Source organism: Nuphar pumila, chromosome 15, assembly GCF_984573655.1.
Source record: "Nuphar pumila chromosome 15, dmNupPumi1.hap1.1, whole genome shotgun sequence".
NCBI classification, from domain to species: Eukaryota; Viridiplantae; Streptophyta; class Magnoliopsida; order Nymphaeales; family Nymphaeaceae; genus Nuphar; species Nuphar pumila.
In genome coordinates this window covers 13,525,884-13,548,095 of record NC_143263.1, presented here as the reverse complement: position 1 = coordinate 13,548,095, position 22,212 = coordinate 13,525,884, and the positions used below count along the sequence as shown (strand labels likewise).

Genomic DNA, 22,212 nt, shown 5'->3' with positions numbered 1-22,212 from the left:
TTTTATTAATAGAAGTACTCTGTACACATATGGCTTAGGTTTGATAATGATGGAAGTTGCACAAATGGACGAATCCTGGTTTACACCATCACCATGAATTACGTTTTAGGTTAGCAGTAGCATTTATCTGTTGAAGCATGTACACATTGATGTGTTTGATAACAAAATCCATCTTTTTAGCACTGGTTCCATTCTGAGCAGTAAATTTTAGCGGTAGAGTTTCAGACTGAAAGCTTGGCAGGTGCTTTTTGCTTTAAAAGAAAAAAATGTGTAGTTTTTATTTGGTGTCCAATTGCAAACTATAATAATTGTATAAAAGTTTTCATAGACCATGAAGTTTAAGGGAACTGAGGTTTACAAGTGTTTTTTTTATTCAAACAGGTCTGGCAAGATTCATCAAAGGAAGCCTTTTTTGGTAGATGCGATTATATCTTCTTTGTATGATAGCTCTGTATATTACTATCTGAGTTTTCTGGTGGAATGGCATCTGTATCTGGACAACCTCAGTTTCGCTGCACTCAACCACCTTCTAAGGTGCTCCATTTAAGAAATTTACCATGGGAATGCACAGAGGAGGAATTGATTGAACTGGGGAAGCCTTTTGGGAAGATAATCAACACAAAATGTAATGTTGGAGCAAATCACAATCAGGCATTTATTGAATTTGTGAGTGTAATCCATCTATGTTCTCTTCTAACTGCTGCTAGGAATTGTCCAGGGTAGTTAATTTGGAAACTTTAAACATCTGGACTTTGGGAACATTCTCTTAGTACCAAATGGGCCTGGACTTGCATATCATTCTAGCACTGTTTTCAAAAGCTTTCATTGGTTAGAGCTTATATGTAACTGATCATCAAAAAAGGCTATATTTTAGTGTTTTTTTGAAGTTGGCTGAAGACAGTAAAAGGCACTTGGTGCAGGTGATATATAATCAAGGATGATTAACTTAGATGTGGTTTTATTGTCTAGAGTTTGTGAACATTCTTGTAGTACCGAATTGGCGTGGACCTACATATCATTCTAAGACTGTTTTCCAAATTCCTCCCCCCCCCCCCCCAGCACCCAACCTGAAGGATTGGCAGCCTTAATCTCTCAAGTTATGACTCAGATGCCTACCTTCTCATATGATGATGTGCCAAAGCCCTTCCCACACCAAGACACTGTACATTACTTTGCAAATCAAGGGCATGTCAGTCACCAATTGTCGGACGGTAGTGGAGGAGTGAATATATGCCCAGTCATTACTGCCAAAAGGTTGGATATTCTAAAGACAAAGTTAGGGAAGCATGTGATCCAGATCAACGAATATGATTGCAACACTACAACCATAATAGGGACCGTGATATTGGATGTGACATTTAATGGGTTATAGACTGTATATACCTATGCATTGGCAAGAACTGTATTAGAGTGATGTTATTGTTAGCCTGAAAAAACAAAAAAGGAAGAAGGCACGAGCTGTAGACCGTGTGATTTTAAAGATAGTGTACCTCTGAAAGTTAGCTGATGTTCTGACTTTATTTTGCTCCCTCAGGCTGAATTGAATCAAGCTATTGCAATGATTTCATATTATGCTTCATCACCAGAGCCAGCTCAGGTTCGTGGAAAGACTGTCTATCTTCAGTATTCCAACAGGCAAGAAATTGTCAACAATAAAACTTCTGGAGATGCTGCTAGCAATGTTTTGTTGCTTAAAATAGAAGGTGTTGAAGCAGGAAATGTCAGCATTGATGTGTTGCACCTGGTAAGAGAATAACTAGCTTTCTTTTTAATGAAGGAGAGATACACTTTCCCATAGTACTAGGTTTCTGTTTGTATCATGATACAAAAATTGCAGAGCTTTTGATGCATGGCTTGTGACTATTATAAAATCTTTGACACAAATCTAACTGGATCAGCAGGACTATGTCAGGGAAACATCTTCGATGGCAGCCTACTGCATCGGGAGAATGCACATGTGTGTTTGTTTCCTTTTCCCTTGCTTAAAGCTGCCTTCTGACCCTTCTCCTCCTCCTGTCCTTACCTTTCTCTAGAGTTAGGGTGGTGTGCTTGTTTCTCTCTCCTCTTTATTCCTTACCCATAGCTCCACTGTTTTTTAAGTCCATGAGACTTGAGTCATGCTAATTCTTTCTTTTCTCAGTTCTCTATGGAATCATGTGCTTTCTTGGTATTACTTTCAAATGTTTTTCATACTTTAATTTAATGATTTCTGTTATACGGTTGCCTGTACTTTTTTCTCTAGGTGATTAACATTTTCTTTGTCTTGGTATTCGGGCTTTGAGGTGCCATTTCTGGAATATATGTTTGTGGGATGTATGTGTCTCATGTTCCATGGATGCCAACTGGAATCTACTCTTGTTCTTCTGTCTGGTTTCAGTATTCATGCTGTTTGAGTTAGTCAAATGTCTATGTCTTGAAGGCGGAAAGTTTAGTTGCAACCACAATCATTATTATAGGCTATATCTTGAAATTATCAATGATTTTGTTGCAAATAAATTTGCAGAAAACAAAAATCACAGTAAAATTGTGGTGCATTAGTTTGTGGCATACTTTGGATACATAGTGATTTTATTGTTTCTAACATGATTTTTACGTGATGTATGCTTTTTACTGTTTTAAGCACTTTCTTTATTTGTATCTTTTGTTTTCATTTTTACTTTTAAATTTACCAAGATTTTCACCTTTTTTAAAGAACTTATTGAGAAAATTCTGATACCAGGATTTGTAACTATGGTTGAATTTGGAATGGAGAACTCAACAGATGAAACTGAGATCCATTAATTAGTGAACTAAAACACAATTTATACGATAAGAATTTAGTATTGGGAAGTCCAGAATAGTACTCTAGGAAGACCATTGTGTTTTCTGTGGATACATTACATTAGGTGTAAGTATGATATCCACTCCTTGTGCTTACTACTTATCTCTGAAATGCCCATGAAAATAGCCATTTGTGTTCATTTGAGATTTTCAATTAATGTGTATTTATTTGCCTATTTTAGAGTTAATCTTCCATACAATTCTAGAAGACTGTTAGCACTTGCTTGTTTCAATCCTGTCCAAGTCCAATTATATATATATATATATATATATATATATATATATATATATATATATATATATATATATATATGGGAGAAAAGGAAAAAGGTAAAAATATACTCTTTAAACAGTTTCTTAAATAGCTTCATCATTTCTATAAAATTTCCAAACTTTAGAATGATAAGAATTTTACAAGAGAAAAGGAAAAGCTAAAATAAATGTGAAAACATTGATATAAAAATTTCAAATAATAAAGGAATACCAATTACAGAAATGGAGAATTGAAACAAATGCTGAAGATGTTTTTCATGAACATTTTGCTTAGGTTGAAGGCTATTAGTATTAGACCATTTTGAAACCATCTTTTCTGGTTTTAATGAATCGTAATTGCAAAGACAATGATTGTCTTTAATTATTATAAAAGAACCTACAGTTAGGCTGATAGATGAGTGAAATGTCTTTGTGTCCGCTCCTACTCAAAAAAAAGTTAAAGGTCTTCAGAAGAAAATGATCCTATTTGACCAGTGTACATCAATAACAGAAGGAAATGGAACAATCATGAAAAATGATCCTATTTGACCACTGTACATTGCTAACAGAAGGAAATGGAACAATATGTAAGAATGTCATAGCACACACCATTGATATGCACTGGAATGCAGTTATAGGGTTGTCTTCCGTAGTGTTGACTTTTAATGTAACACAAGAAAAAAAGAAATATGGCAAGGCTCATGATTGAACATTCTTTGTTATCTTCAACAAGACAAGTGTCTGGGCAATTTGGTTTAACCTTCAAACTACAACTCATAGTGGCTGGAAAATAATTGAGAGAAAAAACAGTGTTTTCTTTTGTTTTATGGTAAATGCTCTATCATTCACCCACCTGAATTCCTGAATTAAATGGTCTGAATGATTTTAAGGTATGATCGTTTCCTAATTTTTAAACTCTAGCACCTTGCCTAATTGTACTGTGATAAATATCAGTTTCCATTTCCATGGCACCTTTCAATAGAGGGTTAAAAATGGTGTAATTAATGAAATATTGTATTAGACTGAATGTAATGATCCCAAACTGACCCTCGAAATTTTGTGATTTTTTTTTATAAATAAATAATTTTAAAACATTGCAAAAAATATCCCAGGAACCCGGAGCACATTAAAAATTTAATATACACAACCCAACAATCATTCCAAACATAGAATAAATCAAACCATGAATTGAAATTGAATTTATTTTAATTGAATAGTTTCCATTTAGAGTTCACATGTTCCCTCCAAAACAAAAACTCGCCAACACAGTCAGAACTTGGGCCACCACATCATAACCTTCGCTCTCTCCAGCAAGCTGGTCCCTCCATCAATGTGCCTCAGTACCTAAAAAGGATTTTTAAAAATGGATAAGAACCAAAGTTATTGTACAAGACATTCTCGAAATCTAACAATAAGAAAATTAACATAAATAAAACCAAACATAAGTTTAAGAGGGCTCAACAAACATCACATATTTAGAACAAGCTTTCTGTACAAACAGTTTAATTCAAGTAATCGACAATTTCATGCTAAACTAAACATTTAGGGATGCATGAATCAATGCAACATGTATGAATAACTTTTTCTTTTAAGTTCAATTATCAGTATTGTTTTTGCATGCATGTCCTACTTAATGCACACAATTTAATTCTTTTATATAAAACTCGCAGATACTCAAAACATGTCAAATTCCTGAGGTTCAAGGCAGTTCTCAATGGTATCTTAACACAATTTGTATTTTATTTATTGAGTTATACACATGTTCATCGACCAACGTCAGAAATAATCACCATCAATCAGAACATTAGGAATCATCACCTAATATCGGGACAACAAGAAAATCAATAGATGTTGACACCACTTTCTCGGCATACCAATAACTGCAGCTGAGTCTAATAACACCACCTCCAGGTAAAGTGGCGGAAGTTCCCTACAACCGTGGTCGGGAACACGAATCACATATCAGGTTTTTTGAGAAAGCAATGCACATGACGTTTAGTATCCTCATGGTCTCCCATGACCGCTATCCGAAGTTCTCACAATTTTAGAGGGCTACCAAAGAAGAAAAATTATTACACTGTGATCTCTTTTACCACTCTTTAACAACTAAGAGTTCTTTACACAAGAACAATTATGCAATCATCATGCAATAATATATTTGAGCTCTTGCCCTGTCAAATTCAACAGTGTAATTAATTTAAAAGCAACATGAGCAACACATGCTCCTGGCCTCCAATGGCTCATCCGTGGTTCACACATAACCACTATATAATTTAATATAAATTAAATAACATTGCAAATTTTACAGTGACAATAATCATCTATATACGAATACATTTAATATTAACAGTACACAAGACATGACATCAACACATATTTATGATTAGTGACTGAATGCAAACTTAACCAATCATATCAGATTTAATCATATTGGCCTAGAAGCCAAACTTTTTGTGACCGAACAATTTCAACACTTATTAGTTCAGATTCAATATCCATGACCGACCAGATTTCACATATCCAATAGAAATCATATTTTTGGATCAACATAAGGAAAATTTCAGTTTTCCAAACAATTCTTCAAATCTGGTTTCTAATCCATTTAACAAAACAATTTTTAAACCAATTGGATGAAACACCCCAATTCCTAACCACCGATACAGGTTTACATAACTGATTTAAAAAAAATCAGATTTTATCATACTTCATGCTTGAACACTAAAATCAATTTACTTAAATTTAAGGAAGCAAATCCCATGCATACAACTAATCTTAAGTATGCAAAGCCATAACTGCCATAATAAGATTTTCTTAAGGCATGACTGACAAAATACTAAAATCAGATTTGGATTTTAATAAGTACATACTGAATTTGTGTACGACACCTAGGCTAAAGCGGGAAATTAAGCATGATATACATGATTAAGTCATTGGATAAAGAACCATATAACAAAGATTTCAGAGTACATTGACCGCAACACTTAATATATATATATATATATATATATATATATATATATAGATAGATAGATAGATAGATAGATAGATAGATATACTGCTCGACCCACCCAAACAGGATACAGGTAAGACTCAAATTTTTTCTTTTTTAAAACTAACCTGAATATCCACAGCCGATTCTTGGATTAATCCAAGAATCTGATTTTGATCCAACACAAGAGTCCGATTTGATTTCATGGAATTGGATCTTGGAGTCAGTCCAAGAATCTGTCTTGAATCCACAAGATCTATTCTTAGCTCAGACCAAAATTCAGTATTGAACTCCCAACTTTGATTCTTGGTTTCAATCCAAGAATCTACTTTCTTGCTTCTGGATCAAATCTTTTGTTAAATCTAACACCAGTTTTATCAAATCCAAAAAAATCAGATTGTAATTATACCTTTTAACCTCACAAACAAATGCATGGGCAAAACACAATATCAAACTTAATAGGTCTGAACAATATACAATTACATAAACAGCATCGATTTTAAGGATACTACAAAATCTATTCATGCATCCTTCATCAGAACCGATACAACATAAAATGTAAAAAGAAACGATGCATGATAACCAAATTCGGATCACGTCATTAAAATTATCTAAACTAAATCAACTCCAAAAAAAATTTTCTGTACATGTTAATAGTCTGAATATATTCTAAATATTGGAATTCAAGGACCAAACACTCAACCATTAAACCACTCCCACACGCATGTAAGTATTATGCTAAGATGTATTTTAAAAACATAACCAGTTTAGGTTATTAAAACCCCAACCAAGAAAATAAAACGCAGGTTCAGATATTGAGCCTCAAACCAAAAAGCAGCTGTAATAAAATTAAACCATGATTAGGAGAAAACACAGGTTCAGTTGAAGCCTAACGACCCAAAAGAAATCTATATACAGTCCAGCAAAGGTTTAGGCATGAGGAACCAAGGTCTGTGCATGAACACAGGTTTTTATTTCCTCAAACCTACGCTTGATCCAACCTATGCCAAACTTCTCAGTTCTCATCCATCGGTTTAAGAGAAAAACCCGTACCTTGCTTTCAGATTTGCGAAAACGTGGAGGAAGAAGGAAGAAACGTTAAAGCGGGTCTCTTACTCTTGTTAAATTATGTAATCAAACTTGTAATTTCGTATATATATTTTATATATATAAGGTAATACATATACATATATATAATATATGTATATGTATTTACCAATTATATATATAAAATATATATAGCCATAGTAAGGGTAGTTTAGGAATTTTACACATTCTTTTTCAAGAATATGTTTTTTGTATTTTCTTTTTTTCTTTTTTCTTTCTTTATTTTTTCTTTTTCATTTAATGCATTGTACATGCATTGGGAGGGGCCCAACCCACTAGTCGTTGGACCCCTCCAACGGTCACATTTGTGACCGTTGGAGGGGCTCCAACGACTATGTGGAGCCCCTCCCAAGGCCTCCTCCAAAGCCCTATATATATGGGCAGCTCCTCTTGTATTTCTTCAAGGGATTTGGGATTATAGCCCAACCTCTTTAGTGTTTATGAAACTTATGGGTGCAAGTGCACATTTGTGATTCGGTGTGTTGTGTTTGTTGTGCACAAGTGTTCTTGGGTGTGTATGTTCACACATTTATTCTTAAGGTTGTTGTGTTATCGACTAAAGTATCTTGTTGAAGATACTTTTACATGGTATCAGAGCCTCGTTGAAGAAGAAGAATTGCGACTCGCCTTCTTTTGCATTCCTCGGGAAGCGTGACTTCAAGTTTTTTGAAATCAAAGAGGATCATCTTCTTCGAGCAATATTTTAGGAGCTCCTTTTGTCAAGAAAGACGCAAAAAGTAATTAAGGTACATACTATCTCTTGCATTCTTTCCTCTCTAATGGGCGAAAAAGACTCCCATTTCTCTCTTGGGTTTAAGCTTAATGGCTCAAACTATCATGTTTGGGCCGGTAATATGGAAGCCCATATTAAAGGAAAGGGGCTTTGGGGTTACGTTTATGGATCCATACCGGAACCGGAACCCAAAATTACCATTGTTGAAGGAGGTGATATTAAGATTCTTGAAGGGAATGAAAGACAAAAGGCCCTTGAAGAGTATTCTAAGAAACATGATGATTGGGAAATGAAGAACTTCAAGATATTATCTTGGATTTTCTCATCCGTTGAGACCAAGATAAATGCCAACATCATCAAATTTAAAAGGGCTTCCGAAGCTTGGGTATATCTTGAGAAAATGTACACCTCAAGAGATCTATCCCACAAGTACTTTCTTCAAAAGAGGGCTTTGACTCTCCAACAAAATGACATGACCATTCGGGAGTACTTTGCCGAATTATCCTCTATTTGGGACGAGCTCGCAATTCTTGAACCTAAATGGAGTGGTGAGGCTATCGAATTAAGACACAAACAACTTGAAGAAGATCGGTTCTTCAATTTTTTAAATGGCCTTAGACCCGAATTTGAACAACTTCGGTCCTCTCTTCTCTCCGCCTTCACATCCCCCTCACTCGAAGATGTTATCACCAAGCTAAGTGGTGAAGAAACCCGTATGGGGATTGACAAAAATAACCCTAGCATTCTTGTTACTTCTTCTACTCAAGAAGATGGTGAAATGGCTAATGCCGTGTCAAGACCGGGAAATAACATGAGGACCTATAGACCTCCTCATTTCAAGAATCAAGGTCAAGGAGGAAATGATCGGTATGGCAAAAGAGACTATAGCAAAGTAACTTGCTATCATTGTAAAGAACCCGGACATATCAAACCCTTGTGTCCTAAATGGAAGAAATTGATTGCAACGGCTATGGCATCTCAAGTTGAAGAACGACCCCCTTTATCAAGTGAGTCTCTTTCTCTTCAACAAATCGTGGAAGCCCTACAACCTCTTCTCAAGGGAGGTACTTCCGGAGCCGCTATGTCATCCTCTTCCCCCGGTAAGACATCTTGGCTTTTAGATTCCGGGGCATCCTTTCACATGACCCCTAGTTATTGCACTCTTTCAAATTTTTCTAAAAGTGCTTTTCCATCCTTTGTATCAACCGCGGACGGTACATCTCTTGAGATTAAAAGAATAGGTAATTTTGAAAAACAAGACTTCTTTGTTCCAAAAATTCGTTTTATCCCAAACCTTAACCTAAATCTTCTTTCCGTTTCCCAACTCTCGGACCATGGTTGCGATATAAAATTTTCTTCTAATAAATGTTGGATACAGGATCGCCAGTCCGGGAGATTGATTGGGGAAGGCTCTAGAAGAGGAGACCTCTACTACGTAGATTTTCTTCAAGTCCCCAAGAGTCAATTTTGCAACGTCGTCCAAAACAAAGACATTCATGTATGGCATAAGAGATTGGGTCATCCCAATATTGTTAAAATCTCGTATTTGCCTTTTGTTAAACATCTTTGTAAAAGTGACTTTTTGTGTAATGAATGCATTCTTGGGAAAATGAAATGTTTGCCTTTTCCTCAAAGATCCATGTTTACGACAAAACCATTTGAAATTGTCCATTCCGATGTATGGGGACCGGCTCCGGTAATGTCAAAAGGAGGTTTTTCATATTATGTGATCTTTGTGGATGACTATACTAGGTTTTGTTGGATCTATTTCCTTAAACATAAACATGAAGTTTTTTCAACCTTTAAAAGTTTTCACATGATGATTTCAAATCAATTCAATGGATGTTTAAAAATCTTTAGGTCTGACTCTGGAGGAGAATACCTCTCAAATGAATTTAAGAGTTATCTTGAAAATTTTGGAATTCTTCACCAAAAATCATGTCCGAAAACCCCTCAACAAAATGGGTTAGCCGAACGAAAACACTGGCACATCATTGAAACAACTAGGACTTTGCTCATTTCTCAAAACATTCCAAAAAATCTTTGGGCTGAGGCAGCCCTTACCTCTGTCTATCTCATAAACCGACTTCCATCGAAAAATTTAAACAAAATTTCTCCTTTTGAAAAACTGTATGATAAGGAACCTGATTATAGCAGGTTAAGGGTCTTTGGGTGTAAGTGTTTTGTTCTTACTGATAAGAATGACAAACTTTCTCCAAAAGCCATTCCTTGTGCCTTTCTTGGCTATTCTGAAACCCAAAAGGGGTTTCGTTGTTATGATATCAAAAGTGATAAATTGTATGTTTCCAGGAACGTGAGTTTTTTGGAAAATGTTAGTGGATTTGAACGTTGTGACCCCCATAATGAAAATATGGATTATTCTTTTTTATTTGATTTATTGAATAAGGACGATGATACTAGTGATAATGAGTCAGATCAAAGTAACCCAAATGAACTTGAAACCGAGGAAAACATCTACTTGTCTCCTTCGTCACATCAACCTATTGAATTACCTAGAGACCCTATCACCTACTCTCATAGAGATCAAAACAACTTTAGGAGTGCTCTTGACAGATATAATGATGTCAGTCCCAGTGCCTCTCAGAATGAAGTGATCCCTCGTAGAACTGAGAGAAGTAGAAGGCCTCCTTCCAGGTTCATTTCCTATGACTCTTTCTCCCCAAGATATAGAGCCTGCCTTAGTGCCATCCACTCTTATATAGAACCTAGAAATTTTGAAGAAGCACGTAAATGCCCTGAATGGATTAATGCCATGAACAATGAACTTGAGGCTCTGAGAAGAGCCAAAACCTGGGAATTCCAAAATCTTCCTAAAGGCAAGAAAACAATAGGGTGCAGATGGGTTTTCAAAGTAAAAACTAAAAGTGATGGATCCCTTGAAAGGTATAAAGCTCGCTTGGTTGCAAAAGGATATAGTCAAGAATATGGTATTGACTATGAAGAAACTTTTGCTCCTGTAGCTCGTATGGTCACTGTTCGGTGTCTTATAACCGTTGCCTCTATCAACAAATGGAACATCTATCAAATGGATGTGAAAAATGCCTTTTTAAATGGCGATTTAAGCGAAGAAGTCTACATGGATGCTCCTCCTGGAATGGAGACTCCTAAGGGAAAGGTGCTTCGTCTTCAGAAAGCACTCTATGGCCTAAAACAAGCTCCCAAGGCTTGGTATGATAGATTTAACTCTGTTATGATTGAGAATGGTTTTTCCTCTTGTTTTACTGACACTGCTCTATTTGTTAGAAAATCCAATGCAGGGATTGTAATTTTACTTCTGTATGTTGATGACATGCTCATCACTGGGAGTGATTCTAACGGGGTTAAAAATATAAAATCTATCTTAAAAGATAAATTTGAAATGTCTGACTTGGGTTTTTTAACTTATTTTTTGGGAATTGAAGTGGCATACTCTCTTAGAGGATATTTCTTATCTCAAACTAAGCTTGCTTCTGAGATCATTGACAGGTCAGGTATTACAGATGAGAAGCTGTGTGAAACTCCTGCGGTTGTAGGAGCAAAGATGAAAATTGATGATGGAGTTCCCCTGTTGGATCCTACACCCTACAGACAACTTGTAGGATCTCTGATGTATCTGAGTATTACCAGACCAGATATATCCCATGCAGTCCATACTGCAAGTCAGTTTCAGCATGCGCCTACATCCGTTCACATGAGTGCCATCTTACGGGTCGTAAGATACATAAAGGGTACTCTAAATAAGGGAGTTTTTCTGTCCTCTTCCTCTGACTTAAAATTGATTGCTTATACTGACTCTGATTGGGGAGGTGATCCAAATAACCGTCACTCCACCACTGGTTTTTGTGTGTTCTTAGGAGACTCACTAATTTCGTGGAGATGCAAGAAGCAACAAAAGGTGTCGCTCTCCTCAACTGAAGTTGAATATCGTGCCATGGCCACTACTACTATGGAGATTGTTTGGATTCACCAACTGCTAGAAGACATGGGGATCAAAATTGAAGGACCCACCAAGCTATGCTGCGACAACAAAAGTGCAATCTACATTGCAAAGAACCACACCTTTCATGAACGGACAAAACACATCGAAATGGACTGTCACTATGTTCGTGAAGCATATCTCCGAGGAGTTATCGATCTTCCTTATGTCACGTCCGAATATCAGTTTGCAGATTTCTTTACTAAAGCCTTGTGCGCTCCGCGGTTCAACTTCCTTCTTGGCAAACTATCGGTCATCTTGCCCTAAGTTTGAGGGGGGGTGTTAAATTATGTAATCAAACTTGTAATTTCGTATATATATTTTATATATATAAGGTAATACATATACATATATATAATATATGTATATGTATTTACCAATTATATATATAAAATATATATAGCCATAGTAAGGGTAGTTTAGGAATTTTACACATTCTTTTTCAAGAATATGTTTTTTGTATTTTCTTTTTTTCTTTCTTTATTTTTTCTTTTTCATTTAATGCATTGTACATGCATTGGGAGGGGCCCAACCCACTAGTCGTTGGACCCCTCCAACGGTCACATTTGTGACCGTTGGAGGGGCTCCAACGACTATGTGGAGCCCCTCCCAAGGCCTCCTCCAAAGCCCTATATATATGGGCAGCTCCTCTTGTATTTCTTCAAGGGATTTGGGATTATAGCCCAACCTCTTTAGTGTTTATGAAACTTATGGGTGCAAGTGCACATTTGTGATTCGGTGTGTTGTGTTTGTTGTGCACAAGTGTTCTTGGGTGTGTATGTTCACACATTTATTCTTAAGGTTGTTGTGTTATCGACTAAAGTATCTTGTTGAAGATACTTTTACAACTCTCTCCCTTTCTCTCACCCACGGTTCAACCTCCTCTTTTTTTTCTGTGTTTCAGCCCTCTCCCTCTCTCTCAAAATCGGTATTGAGAGAGAGGGCTGATATTGGTATTTATAAGGCTAGTGGGACTCCCTAGAAAGGGTGTCCCACCTTGTTTGAAATAGAAAGACTTCTGTTTCCTTATGGAAATAAAAGTCTTTCTAATCCAAGGTTCTTATATATATATATATATATATTATCACTTTCTAATAATCTTTTTGCTAATAAAATTTCAGTTTTAAAAATAATAATTAATTTATCTTAACCTAAATGGGTTATGAATCTTGACAATGGGTCCAAGATCCATATCTTAACTGGATCATGAATCTTGGCATCGGATCCAGGATCCATATTATAACTAGATCATGGATCTTGGCAATGGGTCCAAAATCCATATTATAACTGGATCATGGATCTTGGCAACGGGTTCAAGATCCATATTATAACTGGATCATGGTTCTTGACAACGGGTCCAAGATCCATTTAACGTCAGTCACTATTTATTATTATATATATTGTTTTAATTTTAGACATCAAAATAATATTATTTAAATAAAAATGATATTTATTAAATTTAAAAATAGTTGAAAAATTGTGAGATATTACATTTAAGATTTTATGTCAAGAGCTCATGAGTGGAAAACATAAAGACCAAGCAACCCACATGTTGCTTACGGAGGATTTTAAGATAATTGGTATTAATTGCCACTCATAATTATTCATGCATGATATCTTTCATTAATTCCTTATTGCATAGTCTTATGGTCTCTAATTTTCCTATAGTTATGATTTTTAAGTCATTGAGATGGCTGGAGCTTTTTCTTCTTCGAGCACAAGAATATGAAATTGTACTTTCATGGTTAGCAATCACAGATAAATGTATAATCCATGTACTAATATAAAATTAACAAAATGGACGCTGGCAGCAGTGATTGGATTGCCAAATCTTGTCTTTAAATTTTGGCATGACATGATCTTTACTTTGTTGAGGTATAAGGCTTTAGATGCCTAAATTCAAATTAATGCTAGGAATAGGACAAATTTTTACTAGGAGCTATGAATCTTTTGTTGTATTTTTTTTTCTTTTGTGGCTAAGAATATTTGTCCATGTCCAGTTGGTGAGCTTGAGGAGATGGTGATCCATCTGTCTGTGTGATTTGACAATACAACCGAGAGTTTCATGCTAATGAGCATAGTGATAAATATTTCAAATGGCAATTTTTTGGTCATTAATTTCTTGTGTTATTTTGACTTTTTGGTTATTTGCGTGTTTTTATCTGAAACATCTTTGAAAAATAAATTAATAAAAATATATATAAAAGTTATATATAAAATAACAAAAATAAAATACATGTGATAAATTAAATGTTTTTACCCTTGATCTTTCTAGTAAAAGCATAAATATCTCGATAAAGTCATATTTTCATTTAAGCAAAAATGTTTCAGGATTTTTAAATGTTTAAGCAATATGAGAAAATATTGTGCTTTTTCATGATAATTTCTAAAATATTGTGATATTTATCACATAATAATTTCTCACTAGCTATGTGAGTATCGAGATGTTTTGAAAATATCATGAAAAAACACAATATTTTCCTACTTTGACATGTGAAGCTTTGCTTTGGAAATCTTTTGCACCTCTTGTTTAGGTTGATTATAATGTATCTTTTCTGACTGAATCTTTTAGTGTGTGTTTTTTTTGTTGTATTGAAATTCCAAATATCTAATTTTCCATCATTGCATAAATGCAGGTGTTTTCAGCCTTTGGTTTTGTGCACAAAATTGCAACTTTTGAGAAGACAGCTGGTTTCCAGGTGATAAATGTTGACATGTTATATTGAACAGTACACAGGCAGATTATTTCAGAGTCCTCTCATGCCTTTCATTTGATTGTTTGATGTCTCCAGGCTTTGGTCCAATTTTCAGACTCTGAAACTGCATCTTCTGCAAAAGATTCATTAGATGGAAGAAGCATTCCTAGGTAAAACATAATTTGTGTATGTCTTTATTGAGTTGAGATATTGCCATACAGATTCTTGATGTTTTCTGTTGCCTTTTATTTCAGATATTTGCTTCCAGAACATGTGGGAATGTGCACCCTCAGAATTAATTTTTCAGCCTATACAGACTTGAATGTGAAGTTTCAGAGTCATCGTAGCCGGTATGGCTATGAAACAGATCCACATTTGTCTGTCTTAAGTGCTTGAATGTTCATTTAGCGATCAGAATCGTCAAATCATTCTTGCATAATGTTCCTTCATGTGTGCCTTTATTCAACTCATGATTGCTGGGATTATGCATTCAAAATTGTTTATGCTCCTTTCCCAGTATAATAGGCTACAAAATGCATATTTTAGGTTCATATCCATTTTGACTTTGTTCTGGTGAAAGATATACTGATTTTTTTTCTTGGTTTGTGGCTTTGGGTGATAACAAAATTTTAATCAAAATTTCCTTTATATGTTTCCCTATTTTCAGTTTTTAGAGGAAATTGAGATATTGCTAGTTAATGGTTGCATATCAAGTGAATCTACTAAATGAAATAACAGAATTGATCCAACTAGATCAGAACCCTGCATCTCTATTCTTTTCTTGACAAGATTTAATTGCATTATGGATCAAACTTGCTTGCACCCTACAGCTACTCAAGCTGTCATTTTCTGGCTTCTCTCTTTCACACACACAAAGATGTGCAAGGGTTGCTACTCTAGGACTGTCCTCTGTGTGTGCATGCATGACTTTTTTTTATAGGTCTGGACATGCATAAGAATAACAAAGTGGAAACATGAATATCACATTGTATAATGGTCTTCAAAACCATTAGTGTAAACATTGTGATGTATTCTATGTTACGTGGATACAATTGCTCAACATTCGGCTTCATTATAATGGTGCTTGTCTTGTAACAATCTTGTAGAAATGCTCTTTTAATCTTAGAGGTACTCTTTTATTACATTACACACCACTAGCTTGTCTCCACTTAACCCAACCGACAATAATCCTATTAGTAATATCTTCTTCAAATCCACCATTTTGTTGTACTATGGACCCTATGTAACGACCCCAAACTGACCCTTAAAAAATGCGTTTTTTTTTAACAAATAAATTATTTTAAAATAATGCGAAGAGATATCCCATGGATCCAGGAGCACATTATAGATTTCATATTCACAAATCAACATACATTCCAAATATAGAATTATTCAAACCATAAATTTAAATTGACTTTAAATTAATTGAATAGTCTCCATTTCGGGTTCAACAAGTTTCCCAAAAACCACAAACTCTTAAAACGGTCAGAATCCGGTCCACCAAATCATAAACCATTGCTCCCTCCAGTAAGCCGGTCCTGTCATCATTGAGCCTCAATACCTGAAAATGGTTTTTAAAAATGAATAAGAACCGAAGTTCTCGTACGAGACCCTCTCGAAATCCAATAGAAAGGAAGATAGCATAGATTAAATCATAACATAAGTTTAAGAAAACTTTAGTAAACAATTCATACTTAGAATAAGTATGCAATATAAACAGTTCAATCACAGGCAACCAAAAACCACATGCCACGTAAACATTTAGGGATGCATAAACCAATGCGACTTGCATGAACGACTTTTTAATTTAATTATCAAGTATTGCTTTTGAATGCATGTCCCTACTAAGTGTCATCTTTTATAGAACCTGCAGATACTCAAAATGGGCCAAAGTCCTGAGGCCCAAGGCAGTCCTCTGAAAATTTAAATCCATGCATGATTGATCCATGCTACACCCCTTTCTACTGGGTTGTATGTATGCCCAGTAAATTTAAATCCCAAACAAAATTAATCTTGATCATAACAAACATATATAAACCTTGACCATAACTCATGTGATTCTGACCAGAGTTACTAGAAACGCCTAGGTAACTGGGGAAGCACACTTTCCTGAAGCGCGTTTCGGAAGCGCGAAATGTCATACTTTCGAAATGCGTTGGGAAGCGTGTTTCCCTTTTATGAGAAGCGTACTTCCCCCTCGCTTCTTAGGTTGCTTTCGAGACACTTCCTGATTCGCTCCTAAGTCGTCCCACGCTTTCTGCTTCCTAAAATTTTGAAAGTGCCTTGCTTCCCGCTTTCGCTTCCCGTTCCCGCTTCCTCGACTAACAACCATGATTCTGACTTATGTGCAAATTCTTTGGGTTTAAATCAAGAACCCAACAGAAAATCAAATTATGCTATAAGAGGGAATCGAAACAGGGTTTATTTCTATGTGGAGAATACTCAGCCAAGCGTGGTCTATATATGCAAAAAAAAAAAATCAAAGAAATAACACACGTCTCTACCCTAATCTCATTAATTCCAAAGAAATCTAGAAGAATACGCAAAACTACATTGGCTTCCACCCTATTCTGCGATTTTCCTTAAACCCATGCATGATTGACCCATGTTGCACCCTTTCTACTGGGTTAAGAGAGAGACCCATACCTTTTCTTGATGTGGGCTGAACCTCGAAGAAGAGGAAGGAGACGTTGAAGGTGAAGGTCCAAAAGAGGTGCAGGCGACACACTGCCCCCCTCTCTCTCTCAATATCGTGATTGAGAGAGAGGGCTCATACCCCTTTTTATAAAACAAATAAGACTCCTCTAATGAGGAGACGTCAAACTCTGAAATAGGACTTCTATTTCTTTCTAGAAATAGACGTCCCTCCTTAACTAAACTACTAAATATATACATATATATATATATTATATTAACACTATAATTGTTATTTTTATCATTATTATAATCACTTATTTATCTTAACATGGATGGGTCTTGGATCTTGACCAACAGGTCCATGATCCATATTTGGATCCAAAGTTAGTGTCATCTCTAGTATGAATATATTATATATTATATTAATCCAAATAACAAAAATATTATTATTTTAGGTAAAAATTATATTCATAAAATTAAAACAAGTCAAGATTTTTATGCGATATTACATCCCTACCCCCTTAAAAGAATTTCACCCATGAAATTATAACGTACTGAATAAATATGGGTAATGCTTGCGCATATCATTCTTAGGCTCTCAGGTGCATTTGTTCAATCCGTGATGTTGCCACCACACTTTCACTAACAAAATTGTCTTGCTTCGAAGCAACCACTCTTGACTATCCACAAATTTCATTGGTCTCTCTTCTGCCGTTAAGTCTGATTGTACTTGGACTTGTTAGACAGGGCAGATATCATGTATTTGTATTTGTATTTAAGTTTGGATCCGGATCCGGATCCGGATCCAAACTACTTGTAACATGTCCAGCCAATATTGGGGCATACTTGTAAATACTTGTAACCTATTAGAGTTACTTGTAAAGTACCATGTATTAGGTTTTATTTTATAAACTAAAGAAAGAGATCACGATTTTTCCAATTTGGAAAAACGTGAGCAGTTGCAGCCCCATTATCTTTCTTCTCTACAGTTTCTTGTTCATCGTTCTGGAGAATTCTGACAGGACTGCCTCATACTGAATAACATGCGAGGGGTCGGGTACGTACTTTCTTAACATCGAAACATGAAAGACGCAGATCTGAGAGAACTGAGACGAAGGTGCCAATCGATATGCCGACTTACCAATCCACTCAAGGATCTCAAAAGGTCTCACGTATCGAGGACTAAGCTTCCTCTTCTTCTCGAACTTGAAAACACTCTTCGTTAATGATATCCGTACAAAAACATGTTCTCCCACTGCAAAACTGAGCTTCTTACATTGCTGATTGGCGGATCTCTTTTGTCGGCTCTATGCATCGATCAATCGTTGGCGAATCTAATCGCACCTGATCTGAATAATGCTGGATCACCTTTGGTGATTCAACTATTCTAACACCGACCTCATCCCAACACACCAAGGATCTGCAACGTCTACTATACATAGCTTTATAATTGGTAGAAAATATGTGTTCTTCGTCAATCCACTACTACCCAAATAACATTATGTTGACGATGGGTCCTCGGTAATCTCACTATGAAATCCATCTAGATGTCATTTCACTTCTACTCTGGGATATTTAGAGGTTGTAGCAGCCCACCAGCCCTTTAGTGCTCGATCTTAACTTGCAGGCAAGTAAGACATTGAGACACGTATTCTGCCACATCCTGTTTCACCAAAAAATCCTCTACAAGTCTTTGAACATTTTAGTACTACTAGGATGAAGAAAATTCTTTGATCTGTGGGCTTCACTCATCAACTCTTCTCTGAGCGCCTTCGGAACCCACCATCTATCTACGAACATAATGGTCTCGTCTTCCTCACAGTGGAACTGCACATTGGGCTTCTAAGCACTCTCACATATCTTTACGAAGTCTGGATCATCTGATTGTAATGCCTCAGTACAATATATAATCTCGGGTCGCACTCCCATTCCTGCATAATGTATACGCCCGAATTCATCTACAAACGACTGCCACTTGACGGATTCCTCAAGTAAATCTCAACTTTGCCCAATCAAACTGGCGGTCAAAACTGAAGTTTTCCTACTAAGTGCATCTGCCACAAAAACTGGTAAGCGATGGAGAACTCACCATCTTTGAGGAATTCTAGCCACCTGTGATGCGTCAAGTTCAGATCCTTCTGCGTAAATATATATTTGAGGTTCTTGTGATTAGAGAGAACCTCAAATTGCTTCCCATATAAATAGTGTCGTCAAATCTTCAGTGCAAAAGCTACAACTGTCAACTCTAAGTCGTGCGTCTGGTAATTCTTCTGGTGCACCATCAGTTGTTGAGAAGCATAAGCAATCACCTTTCCGTACTGCATCAAGATACAACCCAGTTCAGTTTCTGAGGCATTCTGTATACCATGAAATCTCCCAATCCTGATGGCAGACTCAATACTGTAGCTGAGGTCAACCTATTCTTCAGCTCCTGGAAGCTCTCCTCACAACGTGGTGTCCAAACAATCTTCACTCTCTTTTGTAACAATTTGTTTTTTCAGAGTAGCAATACAAGAGAAATCCTGGATAAATCAACGATAGTTTCCAGCCAATTCCAAGAAACTCCTGATCTCTATGATCGCCTTCGACTGCTCCCAAGACTGGTATACCCCAAGGTGACACACTTGGTTTGATAAACCCTTTGTCAAGAAGCTTCTGCAATTGCTTTTTCAGCTCCACGAGCTCGGCATGTGCCATACGATACGACACTCTCGACACAGGTGCCATTGCAGGCATCAACTTAACCAAAAACTCGATCTCATGATGAGACGGTAATCTCGGTAAGTCTTCTGAAAATACATCGGGAAACTCGTAGACTACATTCAATTGCTCCAATGGTAACTCCTGGCTATCCGTTGCAAACACACTAGCCAAAAACATAGTACACCCCTGCTTGCAGTATTTCGAGATCTTCAACGCTGATACGATATTCACCTCGATAGCCGGCCAAGTCGCCTGAAAAACCAACGCTGATAGATCGTGTTGCTCTAAGCTCACCTTCCTACCCTGGCACTGAAGAGTCGCATTATGACGTGATAGCCAATCCATGCCTAAAATGACATTGTAGAATGTCATTTCGAGTAAAATGAGATCGGCAGACAACTCGTGTCCTTCAATGACCACTTTAAGTACAGGAAGATACTTAACACACCGACTCGACACACCCAAAGGAGACATAACTTCTAGCTTGGTCTCTAAGCTAGACGGTGTAATGTCAAGCAATCTAGCAAAAGAAGTAATAAACGAATGAGTTGCACCCGAATCGATCATAACACGTGTAAGGTGATCGATGACAACTATAATAGCTGTGATCAGATCGCTTTGATTATAACATGGTTTAAATAGAATTTGTGGGGCAATGGTTGGGGTGTCGGCTGGGTGGTTTGGATCTGGGTTGGATCCAACCTTGATCCAAACCTCCATCTCTTTCTTAAAAAGGGATATTTAGGGAGGTTGTTCAAGAGATTGGGTTGGGTCCATTTCCACCTAATATATATATATATATATATATATATATATATATATACACAACAACAACAACAACAACAACTACGCCTTCATCCCAAAACAATTGGGGTCAGCGATATGAACAAAAAAAGAAATTCATTTTGGGTCTTCCACATGAATCCTTTTCCTCCAATCATTTCTATCCAATGCCATGTCCTCGGTGAGGTTCAAAGCATTCATATCCTTTCCTATCATCTCCATCCAAGTCTTCCTAGGCCTACCCCGACCTCTTTTAACTAATATATTTTCCCATTTCTCCAACCTTCTAACTGGAGCATCATTAGGCCTTCGCCGAATATGTCCAAACCACCGTAAACGATTCTCTCGCATCTTATTTTCAATGGGTGCAACACCTACCTTCTTACGTATCTCCTCGTTCCGAATCTTATCTTTTATCGTATTTCCACACATCCATCTAAGCATCCGCATCTCAGCTACACTCATTTTTTGAATATGATGTCTCTTGGTAGCCCAACATTCCGTACCATATAGTAAAGCGGGTCTAATAGTCGTCCTATAAAACTTTCCCTTCAACCGCAATGGCATTCTACGATCGCACAACACTCCAGTTGCACTTTTCCATTTCATCCACCCAACCTTTATCCTATGATATACATCTCCATCAATTTCTCCATACTTTTGAATGATGGATCCCAAATATTTGAAATAATCATTCACCGGTATTTCTTGCTCACCAAGCTTCACTACACTCCCATCACTACTTCGTTGCTTACTAAACCGACATTCCATATATTCAGTCTTACTCTTATATATATATATATATATATTAGGTGTTTTGATTCGGATTGGGTTGAGTCCATTTGGATCCAACTCAATCCTAATTATATATATATCTATTATATATATATATACATATATGTATATACACATATAACTGCATGGAGGGTGGTTTGGATCCGAATGGATCCAAAATCCTTATTCTCTTATGTGAGATCCATCTTGGGTCTTGTTTGGATCTCGGATCCAAACACAAGCATTTATGTATATATACATATTTAATAAGGTTTTCACATGTTTTGAGAATTGATCTATCTTTCTAATCAAATTCTTAATTTATGATGTTTATCGATATGGATATATATTTGGATCCAAATTATTTTTTGAGATTGGATCTTTATTTTCAATGGATTCAATCTCATGCCTTAAAGGTTTTGAGTGTTCCGGATCTCTTTAGAGATTCGGCTCTAAATTATTTTGAACCCGGACCGGATCCATTAAATGGATCCGAGTCCTTCTTATAAGCTTTATAAACTCAGATATATACTGGATCCGAACATAGTAAACCCAAAGATTCAGTGAATCTCTTGAGTATCTAAAGTATCCTCAAAACTAGGTTTTATGGATGTCGATATGTGTGGATCTTCTACCAAGATCCAGATCCATAATGCATTTGATTAAGCTCTAAACCATTTTAACATCCTAAAGTTCATCGATCCAATCATGGTCGATGAATTTCTCAGAAAAGTACCAGGAA

The 22,212-nt window shown here is 36.2% G+C and overlaps 1 protein-coding gene across 1 annotated transcript in view; it reads left to right on the top strand.

The window, feature by feature from the left end:
* Positions 1–22,212, top strand: part of LOC149814564 (polypyrimidine tract-binding protein homolog 1-like) — a 53,528-nt gene that overhangs the window by 5,411 nt on the left and 25,905 nt on the right. Inside the window, exons 2-6 of the mRNA XM_089990133.1 lie at positions 382–666; positions 1,535–1,744; positions 14,514–14,576; positions 14,670–14,743; positions 14,828–14,923. Coding sequence (XP_089846259.1) covers positions 481–666; positions 1,535–1,744; positions 14,514–14,576; positions 14,670–14,743; positions 14,828–14,923 — 629 coding nt within the window. The 5' untranslated portion in view covers positions 382–480. The remainder of the gene's footprint in view (positions 1–381; positions 667–1,534; positions 1,745–14,513; positions 14,577–14,669; positions 14,744–14,827; positions 14,924–22,212) is intronic.